The following is a 21,529-nucleotide window of genomic DNA, read 5'->3' as shown; positions in this document are numbered from 1 at the left end:
TGGTTCTCCAGGGACCCCAGTGAGCACTGATGAAGAAGATCACCTCGAAGCTGCTCAGTAGTTTGGCCTATGTGTTCTGGGGAGTCACTGAGGTTTCTTTCTCCTCATTCCTGACAATGTACTTCTCTTCTTGTCGGGCCATAGTCTTCTTGTTCTTGTGTTACTCAGGGTCAATTTTTTTTTATCTTAAACAGGTTGTTATGGAAATGAGGAGGCAATGAAGAAGAGTTCAACCAGACATCAAGCAAGAAGCAGGAAATATTCAGAATTCCTAGGAACTATAGTTACAGTTTCAAGTTACTTTTCTTTTTTTTAGATTGTGTGGTGCCTTGGCTTTTTGGCTGTCTGAATTATATGATGATGAGGATGAGTTAGTTACCTGTGGTGCAAAAACATCTAAGTTGATGACACTTTTATATCAAACATTTCTGGATTATGGATTCATTATGTTATGTCCTCTGATTGGTGGTGAGTGAGGGGCCATTACATTTAAGCTATGAAATTTGCCGCTTAAATGTATGTTTATATCGATGATCATGATGTTTTTGTTTTGCTATCTGAATGTTCCTTTTTCTCTTTTTGGTGCACATAGATGTCAGACTACAAACACCTGAATTGGATGTATATATAGCATGTTCCCGTTCATCATAAATTCTAGCAATCCTCTATCAAACATACCAGTTTCAAAGCAGGAGAAATCTTCTGTATTCTTTGATTGTCAAACAGTACAAATATAGTCATAGCTAAGACTTGGGGACGCCAAGTCAACACATTACATACATGTAACAACTTGAAAGAGTCAATGCCGGCTGCACAAAATTAATCAAAGGAGAGGGAATAAAATTGGAGTTGCATCTTTTGCAACTGATCCCCAGCTAGGAACATAAACGAAGCAAACAAACAATAACCTAAAATCAGCTCTGACATGCGATTCCTTCGGAACCGTCGATGATGAAAAAGCCTGTCTACCCTACCTAGTATATGTACATTGTTTGTCTATCCGTCTAGTACCCTTCTGTTCTTGTCATGACAAGTGGAAGGAGCCTAAACCCTCTGCAAGGGCATATTTGAGCTTATTTCTCATTATTTCCTGTGAACCAGAAACACAAACACGTAAGACGTCATCCACAGGTTTGCATCATTGTAGAAATATAAATATGCATGGAAGTGTATTATCATGGTACCTTCGAGGAGTAAGGAGGAAGCTTAATGAAGTGCCGACAAGTATTGACACTTGGCAATTCATTGTCGACATTGCCATCACATTTCTGTTGAGCACGACGCATGTTCAGATCAGTTTCATAAAAAATATTAAGCATCTACACCGTTGACTAGTTTCTTATGTGAAAAAGAATTGCAAACCTTTCGCACAACGGTGAGCTTTGGATCAAGCGAAGCGAGGCCACCAAGTGGGAGTTGAGGAGCTCCAGTCGTGAATTGGATGAATGCTCGCTGCTCCTCTCTTCCAAACTCCCGCAAAATCTCAAGGAACTGCAGTATTGCATTGCATTTCAGTTCCTTGTTAGCTTCTCTAAAGATAAAAATATTTGAGATAGATACTTTGGTGTCTCCTTTGGACTTACACAAATTATTGGTTGACTGTTTACTTCATAGCCATGATCAAATTGGATGTGATCCTCAAGTTTGCTTGACTGCAAGAAGCATACCAAGTAAGAAGTAAGAACCATGAAGCAGAAACTCTTTTGTTCTTTTGTAGAAATGAAGGTCAAAAAGAGCGTAGAGAAATACACATACAGCCCAAGCATCCTGTTTGCCGCAAAGTATACGCTCAATCTCCTCCTCGTTAAACATTCCAAGAGTTTTAAGAGATAAAACCTGCAAGTTGTCGAAACAGGTCAGCGCCTTTTATAAAAATAGACAAGATACATTTTGATCTAGTGTAAACTAACCTCATTAATTGCAGACTTGAAAGCTTGTATCTGTTTGTCAATCCCACTCTTCAAGGTCGCATCAACAATCAAATATACATACTCCTCCAAATTGTCTAGTGTCACCATCTTCTCTGAGCCTCCAGGAACAAGCTCATATTCAGGATTTCCAGGAAGAGTAAAGTCAAGGCACAGATCCTCCAATCTCACATTTTTATAGGACAAATATGCAGAGGGATTGGATGCCCTTTCTGAAGATGTCTCCAAGAATTTCTTCCTTTTAACAAGTGCTTGAAACTCTAGCACAGTCTTGCCCAGCTCGGGATCAAACGTTGGAATGTCATATATATCAAGCTCCTGAAACCAAAAAACAATCCATGATAAGAACAAAGAGAAGACAATTGAGAAAAGAAGGGAGGAGATAAACAGTTATTGGACAACTGTTGAAAATCTACCTGTCCAAGCATGATCTTGTAGAATGCTTTTGAGAGAGGGATGTCCAGAATCCTTCCATCCAGAACTGCTCTCGCTACAAGATGGCCAAGAAGCTTGAATTTTTTTACCACATCAGACAATTCAATCCCCCGTGATGAAGAGCTTACTGAGGACCATGGCTGCGGAAAAAGACCAAAAGTAGCATGAAGGAATACAGTTTCTCCTTCCGGTTTTCTAGCATTATCTCCTCTCCACATCCCAGTCCCAACCCTCTGAAGTTCATGACTAACTGTAGTATAGAATTCAAAGGTCGGGCCTCGCCCAGTCCCAACCTCTCCTTCAAATACCACCTCAAGGGTTTCGTTGCTTGACGCATGTGTGCTCATCATTGATGCAGCATCTTCAAGTATGTTACCTCGCATTACTTTGTGCTTCTTAGTTCGTTTCGCAGTACTTGCCTCATCTGCATCAGTACTTGCCTCATCTGTATCACTACTTGTTTCGTCTGGAGGGGTACTTGCCACATCTACAGCAATATTTGCCTCTGTGTCAGGACTAGCCTCATCTGGAGGAGTACTTGCCTTGTCTGCCATGAACGAGCGATGCACAGTCAGGCAGAAGTACTTCCACCGTGTGCTGAAGGACAATAAGAAGGGGCAAGTTTCCACCAGATAGACACACCACGAGGGTATCAACCCATCCTCAAACAAGCTCTCTTGCATTTGCAGCTCCAGCTTATTCGTCAGAAGGCTACTCAGGAAATAATGCTGTGGTATTGGAGAGATTGTCACCTTAAGGTCATCCAAATCTCGGAGGCAGCCTTCAGCAAATTTGGATATCTGTTCATCCATTGATAGTTGATACGAAAAACGGTTGAGCCCTTCAAGAACTTTCAGCGTGAATAACAAATCATAGGATGGATCAGATTCATCCACATCACCAGGAAGCTTGCCAAGGAATATGGTACAGAAAGCTGGGTCCTTTAGCCATGACTGCTCAAGTTTCTCATGCATGGCAGATAACTGAGTATTATAGGAACTCCAAGAAGAGATTTCCCTGCTTACTTTTGTTCTCTTATACGAGATTTTGTGTTCTTCATCCCAGAAAGATGGGTCAATCATGACATAAGATTGCCCCTTATTCATTAAACGGACAAGTGACTCAAAAAATGTTGCGGATGGCTGGAGTTTTGTGCCTTTGTAAGAAAACATCAATCTTGAGGAGCTCTGCCCGTCCTCTGTAGATTCACAAATCTCAGGCCAGAGGACAGCTTCAATGTCATCCGGCTTTGAGTAAAGATCAACGGGGAGAACATCATTATAATTGTGCAACTCTTTCTCCCTGCATGCCCTGACAAATTTTATATACAGTGATCCTGATTCCTCATTTCCAGAATGCCTCAGTGGAATCATAGTGCTGTCACGAGTACGCAGTTCATAATCAGATAACATTACAGGAAAACTGTCATAACACATGTGCAGAGCATCTAGCAGCTTCTCCACCAAGATCCCAAGGGGTTTCTCAGAGCTTTCGTTGGACACCATGAGAGCCAAATGAGTGAATTTTTGCAGCCGAATTTGCACCTCCTTAAGCTGCTCTACGAAGCTCTGGCAATTATTGAGATTTGAATTGAAGTATGCGCCGTTAGAGAGATAATCCGCTAAATGTTTGGTCGATCCGCTCTTCACAAATGTAAAAGTAGAAGTACTTGGAAGTTGATCCGATAATAACCTCCTTGAGACATCAGATAACTCTTTGCAGAGATCCGGATTTCGGGTGCGGGTTGTAATGGTATAACCATTCAACTGAGCAAAAAAATCTCTAATGGTTTTAATCACACACCCAAACCGATGGGGAGATTTGTTACTTGCTTTGACAAGCAAGAAACTCTTCTTGATCTCTTCTGCTAGATTGAGAATAGCATTGTTCTCAATCTTGCACCCATCTGCTGAGGAAACATCCGAGTCTAGATCAAAGCAAACACAAGTTTCTTGCATAGTGCTATTTCTTTTCGACTTGTGATTTTCTTGTGCGTGTATAGCATCAACTGTCTGCTTCACTCCCTCCTTGGCAAAGGCCTCGAAGAAAAAATGATGATGCTTTTTCAAAAGGGTCTTTGAAACTTTAAGTGTTTCCAACACAACATGGCGGTTCTTCCGGGCCAACAAACAAGTAAGAAAGCTGATACAATAACAAAAGGATAAACATGAGAAACATGCAAGATGACAAACGTCATGTTTAAGACTACCATATCCAGTAGGAGACAACAAACTGTGGCAAAATTCACCTCGAGAGATTTGCTGTCTTTTGTAGTTCCACCAGGAACGTAGGCGTGCTTAATTCAACAATGTTGCCGATGACAACAATGCATCTGTAGCAAACTGATGATACTGCGCCACACTTCGCAACCTACGTTGGAGAGCAGAAATATGTATGTCAAGGGACAGTTCTATGGACACCTCGTTTTCTTAGGAGAATGTAATGTATGTCAAGGGCCTCCTCATACCTGTATTATAAGGGTCACAATGCCAGCAAGCTGGTCAATGTATGTACTTTGTTCTATGATGATGGCATTTAGCCCTGTCCGATGGTCAGATGTTTCAAGAGGTCGCATAAGCTGATAGATGAACTCTACAAGCATCTGCAACTGAAGTTTGGAACTATATGTCAAGACATTTTTACCAAGAGGTTCACAAGCAGCATGCATGGTCATTCACATATCTAATGTAGTGGGGCATATCAGACACACATCCATAGTAATTTTTAAAATATAAAACCTAAATGGAAAGGTTTGTACCCTTCAAAAGTACATAAAATATGTTCTCTGATTTATCATAAAAATGTGGCACATGAAGCTGACTACATATAAATGCATAACTTGATGAGAAAACACCACTGTAAATACTCCAATCTCCTTGTGTGTCCAGAGATAGATATACTGATGCAATTGAAACAGAACAAGTATAGTACCTCATGACTGTCACTGTGCGAGCGGCTGTAGTAAGTTATCATCTGCTTGAGCAGATCGCAAACACGCAAGTCAAAGAGGGACTTCACGGCCTTCGTGGAGACGGAAGCAAGATTTTTTAACAGCCCAAGGATGTCCTGTCACAAATACACAGCCAATTCATCCATGAGTCCTCACGGGTTAATGATAAGACAGAGAGCAGCAGTAAAACGTGAACTGGTAGTGACTGAGGAGACATGCAGAATCATGCCACATACATATAGAGTCTGGTCATCGAGGCTCTTCCACCCGTCATTCTCCAGCAGTCTCATGGCCACCTCGACCACCTTCGAGTCGCAAAGCTTGTCCATTTGTACGGCATTCCCGCGGGCGCCGACGGCGATCATCGCCAGGCAAGAAAGAGCCGACTCGAGTATCTGGCATCCACAGAGATCGCATCAGAACAGCTGGCCGTGTCGTATCAAAAGGGAAACAAGCGACCAAAACCCAAAAATCAGCATAAAACAGGCGGTACCGTCTTGTCGGAGGACTGCAGGAGGGTGCAGAGCGCCGGCGCAGCGTCCATGGCCTTGGGCACGTCGGTTCCGCCGCAGCCTTCGATGACGGTGGCCACGATGTTGAGCGCCACTTTCTGTCGGCATTTCCACAAACAGGTGGTGAGCACGGCGCGCGCGCGCGCAAGGCGGGAGAAGGCAGCAAGCAGCGGCGGCGGGGGACAAGAACAGGAGGACGCAGCTGACCTGTTTGGCGGCGGAGAAGAAGTCGAAGAATTGCAGCACGGCGGCGGCGATGCCCAGGCGGAGGCACTGGGCCGGGCATTGCGTGGATATCGCGTCCAGAGCTCGCAGGCACTGCAGAGCAAAAGCAACGGGCAATGCATAAGACAATCGACCAGATAAATAAATAAATAAATAAATATACATGCTTGTATGATTCAATTCGTCCCGCTTTGCTTTTTTCCCCTTCAACTGATCTGATAACAGCGCATGAAATTTTGATGTACTTATAAATTACACCCTCTCCGTTTTCAAATATACATACATTTAAATTTGTCATAAGTGACCGAATTTTATAGAAACAAAAAACACTAATACATACAACACCAAAATAATATAATTTGGATTCATAAAAGTATATTTTTTTCATATTAGATTTGTTGGATATCATATGTGTTGGTAATTTTTCTACAAGTTCGGTCAAAATCGACAAAAGTTCGACTTAGAATAAGAAACCGGGTAATAGTTCTTCGACTCTTACATTTTTTTATTAATAATTACGTATTACTAATTAAACATGCATGGTTACTATACTCGTAAACGGAGCAAGAGCGATCGCAATGCAAAACGTTACAGTATCTTATGATCGACATGCCACATCGATCAGTTAGCATAGAATTAAGATATTAACTCCTCAATGCGCCGTATCCCGCTTTATTGGCTTTACTTTACAACATGGGTCGTATCCTAAATAAGACACGGTAATCTTCTCTTCCTTCTTCTTAATTATCACTCCACGTAAGTACAAAAAGCCGACGTACGTGCCAAATTAAGATACGAAGTACAAGTGTCGGGAATGGCCTAACAGTGGGATTAACTGATTAATGGTCTGTTAATCAACAATTGATGAATCAATTGCCTATACGATCGACGATGTATAGCGTACGTGATGATGATTATGTGTAGGGTTTAAGCGGAGGTTTAGGATTTAGCTAGTAGATCTCGATCAAAGCTGTAAGCTAGGCGTGCCAATTTAAGAACGAATTAAAGGAGCGAAATTACGTCGCTTGATTGGAATCAAATAAATTAACAAAGCATGTAGTATTAGACACACGCGCGCGCGCGCGCGCACACACACACGTACCTCTTCGGCGAGGTCGATGTTGTCGACGGCGAGCAGGCGGTGGCGGAGCGCCTCGACGGCGCCGGCCCTCTGGAAGGAGCGGGCCCACTGCGGCAGCGCCTCGCAGGCCTCGGCGATGGCCCGCGCCGCCAGCAACGGCACGTCGCTCTCCATATTGGTCTCGATCTCCCCGTTGCTGGGCTTGGGCTTTATTAGGGCCGGGAGGCGGGCCGCGAAGAAGTCGACGGGGAACGCGGCGAGGAGCATGTCCGTGTCGGACATCGCCAGCGTGTCGCAGAGCGCCGCCAGCGCCGCCGCCTGCGCGCCCGCGTCTTCTTCCCCGGAGGACTGCAGCGCCGCCATCACGTACCTCAGGATATCCGCCATCGGATCGACGATCGGACGGCGCGTGTCGTGCGTGCCGAGCGCGTCGAGAATTTTGCTTGCGGAAGAGGGGTTTAGCGAGCCAGGGGGATTAGGCTTTTATTATGGGCCGGGGTGGCGGCGGATTAATTAGTTAACGAAGATCGAGTAGGGCTAGGAGAAGGAGTCCATCACGGTCCCGCCCGAGTCGGCGTACGTGCGTGCGTGGTAACGTGCCTTTTTTTCTTTTCCGGTTTTGCTATTCATAAGTCGCATGTTTTAACTAGAAATCAATCAACATGTTAGCCATCGGATCTTGATCCAACGATAGCAAGTGAGAGATGAGAAACTATGGATGACCCTCAGATCTTCATCCAACGATCTCTGAAACATCGATTAATATTTAATCCTCATTTCTTAAAAACAGGCGACGAAAAAATAGCCACATCTTTTTTTTTTATCTCCTCCGGGTTCTTGTGTTCTGGACAAGGGTTAATGGGTCGGTTAATTAGTTGTATTTTTTTCACGCAGATACTTACATGTGGACCTCACATGTTGAATACACAGCTAAACCCACTATACACGGAAAGTTTTGGGATATTTGAGAAGCCACAGCTGCCTCAAGAGTTTTGGTTCGGTGAGAAAACTAGTGTTAACTGTCCTTCCATGAACCCCCTCCCTAACCATAAAATGTGTGGTTTCTGTATCAACAAACACTTGTCTCCTGTACTGTGTTCAGCTAGCATATATATACTTCCTGTCCAATGTATATACCTCTTGACATTTGTGAAACGTCAATGTCACCCTCTGTCCCAAAATAAGTGATTTTGATTTGTATAGATTCTTATAAACAAATACATGTCACTTATTCCTGGTGGGGAAATGGGGGACTTTGCCCCCCTCTATCTCCGTCCTTGTATATATGAAATCTCCATTCCAAACTAAAACCATGTACACAAGTGCGCGCGCCGCACGTATCAAATTCATTAGGAGGCTAGGACAGGCGGCGGATGCGTGCCCGCCGCCGTCTCCATCTTTCATCTCCTCCGACGCCGGCGAGCTCCAGCGGCTCATCGATCGCGAGGCTGACGGCGGCCCTCGTCGTGGCCCGTCGTGGTCGCAGTGGCGTTGCTCGCATGGATGGCGTGCGGCACCGTCGACTTCCTCCGGCAATAGCATGCGGCACCGACGGCACCTTCCGCGCCCGTTTGGAGGCCGACAGCTTGAAGATTAGCACGAGTATTGCCGCTTTGTAAAGATTAGCTAGCATATATATGCTTCCTGCCCAATTAATATACCTCCTGACATTTGTGAAAATGTCAATGTCACCCTTCGTCCCAAAATAAGTGATTTGGATTTGTATACATTCTTTATAAATCCACGTCACTTATATCCGGTGGGGGGGGGGGGGGGTGGAGGGCTTTGCACCCCTCCTTCCGTTTATACACGCAATCTCTCTTTGAAACAACTTTTACACAAGTGCGCGCGCCGCACATAGCAAGTTCATCAGGAGGATAGCTAGATGGCTGCGCTCGTCGTCGGGGCCGCCAGGCAGGTAGTGGCGGCCTGCTATAGTCCCCTAGCGCCGCCGACTCCGTGCATATCGCCTTCCCCCTAGCGCCGGCCGCTATGTGCCCGCCGCCGTCTCCGTCTTTCATCTCCTCCAGCAACGGCGAGCTCACGGCGGCCCTCGTCGTTGCCGCCATGGTCGTCGCAACGTCACTCGCATGGATGGCGGACGGCGTTGTGGACTCCTTCCGGCAACAACGTGCAGCGGCGGCACCTTCTGTTCCCGTTTGGAGGCCGACAGCTTGAAGATTAGTACAAGAATTGCTGCTTTGTGAAGATTAGCTAGCATATATATGCTTCCTGTCGAATGAATATACCTCCTGACATTTGTGAAACGCCAATGTCACCCTCCGACCCAAAATAAGTGACTTGGATTTTTATAGATTCTTATAAAACATCCACGTCACTTATTCCTGGTTAGGGGGGGGGGGGGGATGAGGAAGGGGGGCATTGCCCCCTCCGTCTCTGTCCCTGTATATATGCAATCTCTCTTCCAAATTAAAAACATGTACACAAGTGCCCCCCTCGGTCCCATTATATATGCAATCTCTCTTCAAAAAACTTGTTAACAAGTGCACGTGCCACACGTACCAACTTCATCAGGAGGCTAGCTAGATGGTTGCGCTCGCCGTTGGCGTGGCGGGGCAGGCGGTGGCGGCCTGCTATTGTCCCTTGGCGTTGCCAGTTCCGTGCTTGCCGCCTTCTCCCCAGCGCCGGCAGCTGTGTGCCTGCCGCCGTCTCCGTCATTCATCTCCTTCGGCGATGGCGAGCTCCAGCGGCCGGTCGACCGCGGGGCCGACGGCGGTCCTCGTCGTCGCCGCTGTGGTTGCCGCGGCGTCGCTCGCATGGATGGCATGCGGCGCTGTCGACTCCTTCTGACAACAGCGTGCGGCGGCGGCACCTTCCGCGCCCGTTTGGAAGCTGACAACTTGAAGATTAGCATACATATGCTTCCTTTTGAATGAATATACCTTCTGACATTTGTGAAACGTCAATGTCACCCTCCATCCCAAAATAAGTGACTTGGATTTGTATAGATTCTTATAAAAAATCCACGTCACTTATTCCCGGTGGGGGAAGGGGGGGGGGGGGGGCGTTGCCCCATCTGGCTCCGTCCCTGTATACATGCAATCTCCTTCCAAATTAAAAAACATGTGCACAAGTGCACGCGCCGCACGTACCAAGTTCATTAGGAAGCTATAGGCGGTGGTGGCCTGCTATTGTCTCCTAACGCCGCAGGCTGCGTGCCCGCCGCCTTCACCCTAGCGCCGGCCGATGCGTGCCGCCGGTGTCTTCGTCTTTCATCTCCTTTGGCATCGGCGAGCTGCAGCGGCCCGTCGACCGCGGGGCTGACGGCGGTCCTCATTGTCGCCCGCTGTGGTCGTCGTGGCGTCGCTCGCATTGATGGCATGCGGTGCCGTCGACTCCCTCTGGCAATAGCGTGCGGCGGCGGCGGCACCTTCCGCGCCTGTTTGGAGGCCGACAACTTGAAGATTAGCACAAGTATTGCCGCTTTTGTAAATACTATCTAGCTTATATATGCTTCCTGTCCGATGAATATACGTCCTGACATTCTTGAAACGTCAATGTCACCCTCCCCAAAATAAGTGACTTGTATTAGTATAGATTATTTTACAAATACACGTCACTTATTTCCGACGAGGGAGCCTTCATATATGCAACCTCCCTTCAAAAACACGTACCAAGTTCATTAGGAGGCTACCTGGATTGCTGCGCTCGCCGTTGGTGCCGCCAGGCAGGTGGTGGCGGTCTGCTATTGTCCCCCGGCGCCACTGGCTACGTGGCCGCCGCCGTTTCCGTCTTTCATCCCCTCCGGGGATGGCGATCTCCAGCGGCCGGTCGACCGCGAGGCTGACGGCGGCCCTCATCGTCGCTGCCGTCAGCGCTGCGGCGTCACTCGGATTTGTATAAATTCTTATAAATGAATCCGCGCCACTTATTCCCGGTGGGGGGGTAAGGGAAGGCTTTGCCCCCCCTCTGTCTCCGTCCTGGTGGGGGGGTAAGGGGGTGCATGGACGACGCTCGGCGCCGTCGACTCCCTCCCGCAACAACTTGCGGCACCGGCGGCACCTTACATGCCCGTTTGGAGGCCGACGGCATGAAGATTAACAAAAGTATTGCCACTTTGTGAAGATTAGTTAGCGCTTATCTATATATATACAGAACAGAGAGACACACCATTCGTCCATGCCTCGTGATTCGGACGCTGTGACCATTTCTCTCTCCTCTGATTTTCCACCGGTTTCTCAACTGTTTTAATCGTTCGATAAAGCGACTGCCTCGCCTGCCCCTCTGCACCGTGCAGAGCCCCCCAGCCTAGGCCGTAGCATGTTATCGTTGGACCCTCAATTGTTTGGCTCAGCCGGCGGCGACCAGGGATTCCACACACCACCAGACCACCCCTCCCCATTCCCCACCCACCCACCCCTCCCCCACGCAGATGAGCCGCGGCGACGGTAGCGAACGAGCCGGCGGCGGGGGTTCTGCTCTTCTTCCCCCCCTTCTTCGTCCAAGGAATCCACGAACGTCACGCAAGAGGAAGACGTACCATGCCCGGGAGCTGCGTGTGCGACGACGGGAGGAGCTGCATCGTCTTCAACAAAACCATGCCCAGGAGCTGCGTGTGCGACGTCCTCTCCGGCTCCGGCGCGTCGTGCGGCACCGGCCGCGGCTGTGTGGTCACCGGTAGCTGCGACGCCACGAGGGCACGCGAGCTTGTAGTTTCGCGTGGAGCAGCAGCGGCAAAGCCAGCCAGCATGCCACATACTTCTGCTGTTCTGCATCTCCAATTTCTTGATTTTTATTTTGTTCGATTGGTTCTTCTATTTCCAATGGTGATTAGATTCGTTGCCAAGCCACATACTTCTGCTGTGCTGTATCTAGTTTTGGTTTCTCTTAGATGTATTTTGATTTTGCTTAGCTCAAGCACAATTTTTGCACGTCACCTGTTCGATGAAATGGTAGACACCAGTCCCAAAGTTGAGACCTTCTTCTGGCTTAAGGCGTCTTTTTCTTGATTGATTTGTTGTTGTTCTGGTTTTCCCTCTCTGGTGATATTTCTTAGTTCAAGCGTTAGAGCTGCACGGTACATGCTCGTGAAATGTCTGGCAGCTCTATGATTCCATTTTACTAGTTCGGTAGTTAGTATCTCTTGATTGATGTGAATTTATTTGGTCTGGGATATTTTAACAAGGGATTTAGGTTGTGCTTGTTCGAGTTCTATCCTTCAGTAGGGGATTTCTTATCTAGATTTGGGAGCAATCCTTGTTTAATCCTTGAGACTTCTTTTCTTGCATAGCTCTAATTTGGGAGAAATCCTTGTTTAATCCTTGAGACTTCTTTAACCGCCATGAGGCAATTTTAGTTAGTCTTTTTGGGACTTCATTTCTTGCATAGCTCTAATTAGTGGAGGTGCACTGCACCTATTTGACGAATAACAGGGGCAAGAAATGGCCACGACTGTCCATGGGGAGGTGCAAATTGATGATCAAGTGACTGCAGTTTGATGAACCTGCTGTTTGCTGAAGCCTCAAGTCTTCTGGGCCTATTTTATCCTAGGTACCGAGTACCTATTTTATTAAGGTACCGATTCGATGAATTCCGGGTACCTAATTTTTTTGATCAAGATTAAACTTGTCTCGACACACGTGATTATCGGTTGTTGAATTTTCAGATATATTATTGAACAACCGATTAGATGAATTTGATGTACCAAAGATTTTTGTTGAGATTTTACTCTATTTAATAACAATCGATCGGGGTACGGATAGTTCCGACCCCGATGGATTGTTATTATGTAATACATCTTTTAAATTTACCTATAAAAAATTGTTCCAATCCAGATCGAATGCCAAAGTTTTATATTGGGCACACTAATATTTTTTGTCACTCGACTTTTAACCCCGAGCAGCGAAAACATGTTCATTGAGGAACCGAGTCGTTTGGTCTTGGGTACCGAACATTTTAATGGGTAGCCATAAATATCAGAGGATTATTACTATGCACTGTTATTTTGACCCCGGGTACCTAACACATATCGATAAACTTACCGAACAATTTAACACCGGGTACCGAAGATTATTGCTAGGTAATTAAGTCCTGACATGAAATAATTGGGTTAGGTAAAATTTTAGTAAGCTCTGCACGATTCTTTTAAAACACGGGCACCGGATGCTGCACGAGTCGTTTAATCTCGGACACCGAGTCGTCTTGTGAATGATGAATAGTCATCGAGGCATATTTAACATGAAATAATTTAATTTGTCGGGCATCGAATTTTTTTACGCCTGGCACCGGAAGCATCCTCATGGAGGTACTGTCAGGGGATGACCTCGGATAGGGTCATGGCAACACAACTCTAGCCGAGATAACGGAGGGAAAGCCGGCACGGCAATGTACGCCGGCATCATAAAGTCAAACTAGCAATGAGCTGGCATCCTGGGCGTATGCCGGCTTAGTTCTTTTATCTTGTGAGTTTGCAAGATAAGGATGAGCATGTTGGTCTCGACAGCTGCCAAGATCCCTCAACGGTCTTATCCTGATCACGCGGTGAAAGAAAAGCAGCGCCATCATCACCCCAGGGAAAGCGGTCAGCGCCTGCATGCCGATGTCAGGTGACCACGCTAAAGAAACACCGAAAGAGAATCTATGACGGAAGCCGGCAGAGGATAGCTGTACCCGCTGCCGGCTGGCAGGAATAGTAAAGTTGCCTTGTCCCCTGCGGCGCTGCTTGGAGGGAATCGAGTCGCGTGCACAGTGGAGCCCAAGGATGGTGACGTTAGAGTCGGCCCACATGGCAATGTACCATGTGCGACCTATAAATAGAACCTTACCCCTTTGTAGGGAGGGAGAGAAGAGAGCATTCTAGGGTTTTCCCCTTCCTTCTTCTTCTTCCTCAAGAATACAGCTCAAGGAGCACCATTGTAGAGCTTGTCTATCTCGGCTAATACAACGAAGCAGGAGTAGGAGTCTTACCTCGACAAGAGGGCTCCGAACCTGGGTAAATCGGTGTGTTCTCGTGTGAATTGTACGTGTCTTCACGTCCTCCCTCCTCCGGTTCCTCCATCGTCCATCGGCCCCAAGTTAAGCCATCTTATGGCATCTGCCGTGACACCACCACGACAGTTGACGCCCACCGTGGGGCCAACAGCGGCGCTGGCTGGAGTTTTCATCCGGACGGGAAGCTTCCTCGTCATCGGAGAGCGCGTGGTCTCCGGTTTGGTCCAGAGATTCGGCTCTCTAGGTTTCATCGACAACAACGCGGGCTGCTTCAACAACGTTCCGCTTCCCTGCGCAGGCCGCTTCATCAACTTCGGCATGCACGAGGTCTATGTTGCTACTGACAGCCCTTGCAGGTACCCAGAGCAGGTGGTGATGGCTGAAGACCCTCCTGCCCTCCGCACGGCTCGTGGCCGACATGTCGACTGCCCCGCTGACCGAGTGGAGGTCATGGTGATGGCTCATGGCGCAGATGCTGGAAGGGACGCTGCGGGAAGTGGCGCAGTCCCAACCAAATCAGGCAGAACGGCGAAGCTCCCCTGGAGAAGCCGGAGAACATCGCTGCTCAAGCCGACCCAGCTTCAGGCCTCCATCGAGCTGTTAACTGCGCCGGTAACGTCGAACGCTAACCCGACCCAGCTGCAGGCGGAGTTAGAGTTGGAGAGGCAGAAGTTGCTAAAGGAGGCAGTCAACGTCGCCAGCGCTCGGCGACAGCTCGAGATCTCGCTTCGTGAGTATAACAGAGCTCATGGTCTTAGTTCTACTGCGCTTACTAACCTAGCAGAGTGGGAGAGGTGCGCAACCATGGCAAGAACTTGAATGCCGAGATGGCAAGAGATGGCAGGGGTGTGTCAGCTGTGTCGGTAAGTTTTGCCTCGGCACTTAAGCCGAAGTACAATACCCCAGCCAAAAATCTCAGGGCTGCCGAGGCTGCGGCCGAAGAGTTGCCGAATCTTACGGGAGAGGCACTTCGGCAGCAGCAGCTGCGCGTAAAAGAGTTGCTACAAACAGCAAATGAGCAGAATGAGGCATACATGAGAATGCACGGTAAACCTGGTGCATCACAGGTCATTCATTCGGCCGCAGACGTTGGTGGCCGGGTTGACAAACAAGCGTCCTCACCTGGTGGCAAACGGGACAAAAGCGTTAACTCTGGCCGGAATAAGCAGTTGGAACGCTATGGCCCGGCGCTGGCCGAGAAACAAATGGTCAGAAGGGTTGATGACAGCCAAAGTGGTCTGCATCCCGGTGGCAACCGCCGAGATCAACAGGAGCGTAACTCATATGATCGGGGGCACCGATCGCAAGATCCGGCACCCAATACTGCTGCGGGACAGCAGGGTGTCGGGTGCGACCCCATGTATCGAGGTGAAGATCGCCGTTATGACCGTTACAATGACGGATACTCGGCCATGGCTGACGAGGGTTATATCAGGCGAGAGCGTGACAATCTCGATCCGCTCGGAGGCCGAATTGGGAACAGGCAGGTTTCACCCCTGGATGCTCGACACCGGCTTGATAGAATTTATCTATCCGAGCTTCTGGAGGAGCAAGGCCTTCCGGGACCACGTTGTTTCGCACATCGGATCACGAGGGAAGACCAACCCTGGGTTTCCAGCTGCCCAGGGGCACGAGAATGTATGACGGCAGTACTAAGCCGGAAGATTGGCTGGAAGACTATGTCATGGCAGTAAGCGTGGCAGGTGGTAATCGCAGATGGGCAGTGCGTTACGTTCCCCAGATGCTTGTAGGACCGGCAAGGATATGGCTGAACAACTTGCCGGAGAGCAGCATCAACAGCTGGATTGATTTTGAAGAAGCTTTTGTCAGCAACTTCACCAGCACTTACAAGAGGCCAAATCGTCCTCAACAGTTGTCCATGTGCAAGCAAAGAGACAACGAGACTGACCGGGATTACCTGACAAGATGGAACAATCTCCGCAACTCTTGTGAGGGGATAGTAGAATCACAAGCCATAGCGTGGTTCGCCCAAGGATGTCGGCACGGCAGCATGTTGTGGCAGAAGATACAAAGAGAGATGCCAGCCACTCTGTCGGAGATGATCAGGATCGCCGACATGTACGCGCTTGGTGATCCGACTCAGTCATTGCTGATGCCGGCAGAACCACAAAGGGAGCAGCCGACATACAATCCTGCTGGGGTTTTCCGGAGGAATGATCATCAAGATCACCGCAACAAAAGAAGGGATGACCGGCAGGATTACCGATATGGGCCAACCCATGTCGCTGCGATTCAGGATCGACCTGATGTCGGTTCCAACCAGCGTCAGAAGACGGGAAATCAGCAGTGGGTCAAGAAGGGAGAACAAAAGAAACCCTAGCAAGATAAGCTGAAGTATACCTTCTAAGTAATGTTGGATCAGCCTTGTCGTTTCCACACGACTAACCCCAACAAGCCGGCAAATCACACAACCCGACAGTGCAGCTGGATGCAACGGGCCGAGAACGGCGAGGCAAGCCATTTACCCCCACCTCCACCCCTCACAGGCGCAAACGCACAGGTCCAAGGACCCCCTCAGGCAAACAATGCGGTCAATCAGGTGGAAGGACAAGAAATCCCAGGGTATGCCGGGAGAAACGTGTACAAGGAGCCTCACCAGAGCTACATGATTTTCATCACTGAGCCCACTGACAAGCAAAGTCAGCGCAGGCGAGAAATGGAAGTCAGTGCTGTTATGCCGGCAGTTTCAAAGTTCATGTATTGGTTGGAGCAGGAGGTCAACTAGAACCGGGCAGACCATCCCAAAGTTATGCCCAACCCTGGTGGATATGCCCTGGTGGTCGATCCGACGCTCATTGGGCCCGACATTAACGTCAAGTTCACTCGGGTTCTCATTGACAATGGGAGCAGCATCAATATCCTATATCGGGACACGATGCTTAAGCTCGGCATTATAGATAACATGCTTGAGCCTAGCCAGACTACCTTTCATGGTATTATGCCAGGAGTGTCTTGTTCCCTGGTAGGCAAGATCCGGGTGGACGTCCTATTCGGCACCAGGGAGAACTGTTGGACCGAGAACCTAGTGTTCGACGTGGTGGACCTTAGCAGTCCGTACCATGCACTATTGGGAAGGCCGACACTCGCCAAGTTCATGGCTACTATTCACATTGGTTATTTGAAAATGAAGATGCCGGGACCAAATGGTACCATAACTATCACGGGCAACTACAAACGCTCAATGGAATGTGCAGCAGCCGGGTCTGCTTTGGCCGAGTCGCTAGTCATCGCTGGCGAGAAGAAGAAATTACAAGAAGCTGTTGCGATGGCGCAAGCGGCACAAGTCGGTCTGCCGGCAATGACCAATCCTCATGGAAATGTGGCTTTTCAGGCAGCCAAAGAGACAAAGAAGGTACAGGTCGACAGCGAGTTCCCGGACCGCACTGTCATCATTGGTGCCGGCCTAGGGGAGAAATAGGAAGGCGAGCTCAGCAGCTTCCTCCGTGAGAATCGGGATATCTTCGCATGGTCAACTCAAGACCTGCCAGGTGTGCCGAGGGAGTTAGCTGAGCACTCGTTACATGTCAGACCAGACGCAAGACCGGTGAAACAACCCCTTCGACGCTTCGCGGATGACAGAAGGAAAGTCATATCAGAAGAAGTATACCGGCTTCTAACTGCCAGCTTTATCATGGAAGTGTTGCATCCCGACTGGCTAGCAAACCCGGTCATGGTCGAAAAGAAGAAAGACGACCCAACTGCTGCCAAAGTATGGCGCATGTGTATCGACTACACCAGCCTAAACAAGGCATGTCCCAAAAACCCATTTCCGTTACCTTGGATCGATCAAGTGATTGATTCCACTGCCGGGTGTGAGTTGTTGTCTTTTGTGGATGCGTACTCTGGTTTTATCAGATACCATTGAACCCTAATTATCAAATAAAGACATCGTTTATCACCCCGTTCGAGGCTTATTGCTATCGCACTATGCCGTTTGGTTTGAGAAACGCAGAAGCTACCTATCAAAGGTGCATGCAGAAGTGCTTGCACGATCAACTCGGCAAAAACGTACAGGTATATGTGGACGATGTTGTCATAAAAACCAAACAGAGCGCCACGCTTCTAGATGATATCCGGGAAACATTCGCAAATCTGCGGAGGTTCCGAATGAAACTGAACCCGGCCAAGTGCACATTCGGTGTGTCGGCAGGAAAGTTGCTCGGGTTCCTGATACCAAGCCGAGGAATAGAAACGAACCATGTGAAAATTGCCGCTATAGAAAGAATGAAACTGTCAAAGTGCCTCAAAGATGTGCCGAAATTCACGGGATGCCTAGCGTCGCTAAGTCGTTTCGTGAGTCGGCTCGGTGAAAAGGCTATGCCCTTATACCAGCTGATGAAGAAAGCCGACAAATTTGTGTGGACGCCACAGCCAGACCTAGCTTTCCAGGAGTTGAAGAAAATGATTGCTACAACACCGATATTGGCCTCTCCAATGGAGAAGGAGCCGATGTTATTATACATCTCAGCAACCAACCAGGTTGTCAGTGCCGTCATTGTGGTGGAAAGAGATGAAGAAGGAAAATTGGTGCAAAGACCGGTATATTACTTAAGCGAGGTGCTATCATCGTCCAAGCAGAACTATCCCCATTATCAGAAAATGGCGTACGACATTTATATGGCGGCAAAGAAGTTAAAGCACTACTTTGAGGCACATCAGATCCGAGTTATATGTGAGGCACGTGTCTCGGAAATCATGAGTAACAAAGACGCAAGTGGCCGAGTCGCAAAATGGGCTGTCAAGTTGGCACCCTATGCGCTGCAGTACGACAGACGAGATGCCGTGAAATCTCAGGCTTTGGTGGATTGGGCCGAGATGGAATATGAGCCATCGCCCTCGGAAACCAATTACTGGAAGATGCATTTTGATGGCTCTAAGATGAAAAGCAGGCTAGGTGCCGGCATAGTTCTGACTTCGCCCAAGCGAGATCAGCTCAGGTACGTATTGCAGATTCACTTTGCAGCATCTAACAATGTTGCCGAGTATGAAGCGCTGGTGCACGGTCTGAAAATGGCAAAGGAAATTGGAGTTCGCCGGATTCAATGTTTTGGTGATTCCGATCTAGTCGTCCAGCAAGCTTTCGGCAACTGGGACGCATTGGATGCCAACATGGCGCTATACCGGTTCCATATCCAGAAGATCAGTGGCCATTTTGAAGGATATGAGTTTCACCACATACCTTGGGCGGAAAATGAAGCAGCTGACACGTTATCGAAACTCGGTTCAACGCGACAAGCCATTCCGGCGGGGGTAGCACTAGAGCATTTACGCAGGCCATCTATCAAACCATCGCCAGAATCGGAGTCTATATTTATCCCGGCGAGTTCAGAGGCCGGCGCCACTCCCATGGACATTGACGGTGGCAACGGTTCCGGTAACCCGGGGACTGAGTGCCCTAACTCGGCGGAAGCAATGGCAGTTGAACCAATGGAGATAGACGAGCCGGATGAGCCAATCTTCACCACTCGTCCTGTGCCTGCATGGGCGCAACCGATAGTGTCTTACCTCAAAGATGGGAATCTCCCGGAAGAAGAGGTGTTGGCAAGGCAAATCCAGAGAAGAGTGAAGGCGTACACTATCATCAATGGTGAGCTTTACAAGAGGAGCGTCACTAACGACGTACAGCGGTGCGTCGAGCCGAAAGAAGGGCAAGAAATACTTCGGGATATTCATCAAGGAGAGTGTGGGCATCACGCGTCTTCGAGAACGCTAGTGGGCAAAGCTTTCCGACATGGTTTCTATTGGCCGAGTGCGCTACAGGAAGCGGAAGACATAGTCAGGAAGTGCAATGGCTGCCAGAGGTATGCCAGCAAGATCCATATGCCAGCATCCGAACTCAAAACCATCCCAATCACTTGGCCGTTTGTTGTCTTGTGCTTGGATATGGTAGGACCGTTCAAGCGAGCGCGAGGAGGCATGACGCATATCCTAGTTATGGTCGACAAGTTCACGAAATGGATCGAAGTCAAACCGATAAAGAAGTGTGACGGTAAGACTACGGTATCATTTCTGAAGGATATCATATTAAGATATGGGTACCCGCATAGTATCATCACGGACAATGGAACGAACTTCGCGGAGGGGCCTTTCGCGCGATTCTGTGCTGAAAAGAAAATCCGATTGGATGTTGCTTCTGTAGCACATCCTCAGTCTAATGGGCAAGTGGAAAGAGCAAATGGCATGGTCTTGGCCGGCATAAAACCCCGGCTAATCGAACTGTTGGAGCGCACTCCGGGATGCTGGCTGGGTGAACTTCCGGCTATGCTGTGGAGTCTCAGGACGACTCCCACTCGCTCTACAGGCTACACGCCATTTTTCCTCGTATACGGGGTAGAAGCTGTCTTACCAGCCGACATTGAACATAACTCTCCACGAGTAACCATGTATACGGAGGCCGAGGTAAAAGAGGCCCGAGAAAACGATGTTGACCTGCTCGAAGAAGCACGGGAACTGGCTCTATCTCGGTCAGCCATCTATCAACAGCACCTAAGGCGTTGTCACAGCCGAAAGGTCAGCCCGCGAGTATTCCGGGAAGGAGATCTTGTCCTCCGGCTTGTGCAGCGCACAGCCGGCATGCACAAATTATCACCCCATGGGAAGGACCTTTCATTGTGAGCAAAGCACTCCACAATGATTCTTATTATCTTATAGATACACAAGATCTTAAGGCGAACAGGATGGACCGGTCAGGCGAGGAAACCAAGAGGCCATGGAACGTAGCGTTGCTCCGTCCGTTCTATACTTGAAAGCTGAGTATTTTTATCGCTTTTTTCTTTATGTTGAATGTTTCAATTAAGACATTGAAATTATCTGCCAGGTTCTTAAAAAAAACTTGGGGACTTAAATTTAACTGCTTTCTTGCAATTTCCTTTTGTATGTCGGCATGGCTTAATTGCGTAATCTTACGTTAATCTAGTAGTGTGTCGGTATTGACAAATCCCTTCTATGACTTCACTGCTGTCCGCAACCCGGCTTCATGGCAAGCTAGAGATGGGTGTAAAATAACCGAGCACATGAAAGATGGCTACGGAAACAAGCAAAAACGCGATCCGAGATACATGCTATCTTAATTCGGCATTTCTTTTTAACTCGGTTATTGCTGAGCGAATTCTTCGAGTTACTTTTTTCGAGAGAGTGGTTTTATGACGTTGCGATTCATACGTCGAGCGCCGACAAGGGAGACAAAAGAACCGAAGTTGTAAAATTTCACTAAAAGAAAACTAAACTCGGGGACTCGGTCGGGAATTCGATAAGCAAAAGACTTAATTGAATTAAAAGCAAGAGGTCTTACAGGCAAAAGTATTCCGTTTACATTTGCACCCGGCATTCCGGAGATCTAAATTCTGAAGTTTTCTAGTGACTAAGCTAAGAGGAGATGAAGGGGTTGGCGCCGGAACTCGGCGCAACATTTCCGGTGGAGGCCGAC

At 48.3% G+C, this 21,529-nt stretch overlaps 2 protein-coding genes across 2 annotated transcripts; one reads left to right on the top strand and one right to left on the bottom strand.

The window, feature by feature from the left end:
• Positions 1–681: 681 nt before the first annotated feature.
• On the bottom strand, positions 682–7,518 carry LOC100821597 (E3 ubiquitin-protein ligase UPL4). The gene is made up of 14 exons (XM_014898610.2): positions 7,153–7,518; positions 6,033–6,260; positions 5,807–5,923; positions 5,550–5,708; positions 5,295–5,429; positions 4,831–4,971; positions 4,612–4,733; positions 2,345–4,505; positions 1,911–2,246; positions 1,756–1,836; positions 1,584–1,652; positions 1,363–1,491; positions 1,185–1,268; positions 682–1,090 (listed from the first exon to the last, which is right to left on the bottom strand). The coding sequence occupies exons 1-14, from the start codon at positions 7,516–7,518 to the stop codon at positions 1,025–1,027; spliced, it is 4,194 nt and encodes a 1,397-aa protein (XP_014754096.1). The 3' UTR covers positions 682–1,024.
• A 10,076-nt stretch (positions 7,519–17,594) lies between these two features.
• LOC112271007 lies at positions 17,595–20,472 on the top strand (the record flags this gene model as incomplete). The annotated part of the gene is made up of 1 exon (XM_024459881.1): positions 17,595–20,472. A coding segment is annotated over exon 1 (2,442 nt), but the record flags the coding sequence as incomplete, so codon positions are not given.
• Between the last annotated feature and the right edge of the window lie 1,057 nt (positions 20,473–21,529).

The sequence above is a fragment of the Brachypodium distachyon genome, chromosome 2, assembly GCF_000005505.3.
Source record: "Brachypodium distachyon strain Bd21 chromosome 2, Brachypodium_distachyon_v3.0, whole genome shotgun sequence".
NCBI lineage: Eukaryota > Viridiplantae > Streptophyta > Magnoliopsida > Poales > Poaceae > Brachypodium > Brachypodium distachyon.
Note: the sequence above shows the minus strand (reverse complement) of the source record. Positions and strands in the feature narration are given on the sequence as shown.

Excerpts from the sequence above, each read along its gene's own strand:
- LOC100821597 (XM_014898610.2), bottom strand. The coding sequence starts at position 7,518 with ATGGCGGATATCCTGAGGTACGTGATGGCGGCGCTGCAGTCCTCCGGG. Across the intron at positions 5,430-5,549 it reads TCGATGACCAGACTCTATAT|GACATCCTTGGGCTGTTAAA; the intron begins GTATGTGGCATG and ends TATTTGTGACAG. Across the intron at positions 1,091-1,184 it reads TTCCTCCTTACTCCTCGAAG|GAAATAATGAGAAATAAGCT; the intron begins GTACCATGATAA and ends TCTGGTTCACAG.